At 30.3% G+C, this 1,319-nt stretch overlaps 1 protein-coding gene across 1 annotated transcript; it reads right to left on the reverse strand.

Annotated features, from left to right (window-relative positions):
• Positions 1–598: 598 nt before the first annotated feature.
• Positions 599–1,047, reverse strand: LOC107579691 (tetratricopeptide repeat protein 13-like; the record flags this gene model as incomplete). Its single annotated transcript, XM_016265490.1, has 2 exons — positions 599–729; positions 852–1,047. Coding segments are annotated over 2 exons (327 nt in total), but the record flags the coding sequence as incomplete, so codon positions are not given.
• Between the last annotated feature and the right edge of the window lie 272 nt (positions 1,048–1,319).

Here is a 1,319-nt window from a genome sequence, read left to right on the forward strand (position 1 = left end):
AAAAAATGTACCAATAAAATTAATATTAAAAAAAATCACTGCTTATTACTTATTATGAACAAACACTTGCGGTCCAATCAACACGCAGAAAAAAACAGCATAAATCAGAAAATTATGTCACAGCTTTTGACTTTTTAATGACATTACAAAAAAAGTCCTGTGGTGCAACTGATAAAAAAAAAACTTCATGATATTTATAACTTAATAATTCATGATATTTGCTATTAAACCCAGAAAATTATAATTAAAATATGATTGTTTATGTATTCAAGGTGCAAAGAAAATTTAATTTTGAAGGCTGCACCACATGACTTAATATTTGTCTTTATTTAGTCATTTAAACTTTTCTATATTTATATTTGCATCTCTATTATTTAGTGATTTTAAAGAGTTCTGATCTCAAATATAAAAAATTTAAAATTATTAAAAAAATTTAAATAATATATGATGTAAAAACATGTAAAATTACACTGAGATGTATTAAAGTGTTCTTTTTTGCACCACGTGTTATTGATATCTTTTTTATAATTTAATAATTTAAACTTCTTTAAAAAAACAAGTCTGATTGTATTATTAAGTGCTTTTAAAGAGCTCTGACCTCTGTGTACTCTGAGGTTTGGTAAGAACCCTAAAGTGTCGTACTGCATCAGTGCGCCGAGGCGATCCGCTGTACAGATCAGCTTCTGGACTTCAGCAGAGTAACTGTCAAAGTTCTGAGGTAGAACATCTCTACAATCACAAAACAAGCAGGGAATAAAAGAAAGACACAACATGCAAAAGCATACTAATTATCTCATTATTTATACATGACGCCCCAAAACACAAAAGACTCAGTTTGCATCTAAACTCACTTAATGTGAGGCTGAAGTCCAGGCTGTTCTTCATAATCCTCGATGAGGAAGGGAAGATTTTTTGCCCAGTGGTTTTTAAAGTTTCCAGGCAAATCCTGATCAACATTATACTCCGCAACAGGTACATCCAGATGAGAGTGTAGATAACGGGAGTATTCTGTCACATGAGAGACAAAAACAGAGGCATATTTCAACTCTAAATCATTATCTAAACACTTTATAATAACCTTTTATTAAAGGGGTGAAATCAATTTTATTTTTCATGTAATATAATTACTATACTACAAATATACACACACACTACTGTTCACATGTTTGGGGAATTTTTCTTTTTCCAAGTTAATGCTGTGCTTTTGGAACATCAAGGATCATCAACAAAAGGAGATATCACGGTTTCCATGAAAATCTGTTTTTAATACAGATAATAAATGTTTCTTGAGTGTCAAATCAGCATATTAGAATGATTTC

This window comes from Sinocyclocheilus grahami, unplaced genomic scaffold (assembly GCF_001515645.1).
Source record: "Sinocyclocheilus grahami isolate Dianchi unplaced genomic scaffold, SAMN03320097.WGS_v1.1 scaffold19241.1, whole genome shotgun sequence".
Taxonomy (NCBI): Eukaryota; Metazoa; Chordata; class Actinopteri; order Cypriniformes; family Cyprinidae; genus Sinocyclocheilus; species Sinocyclocheilus grahami.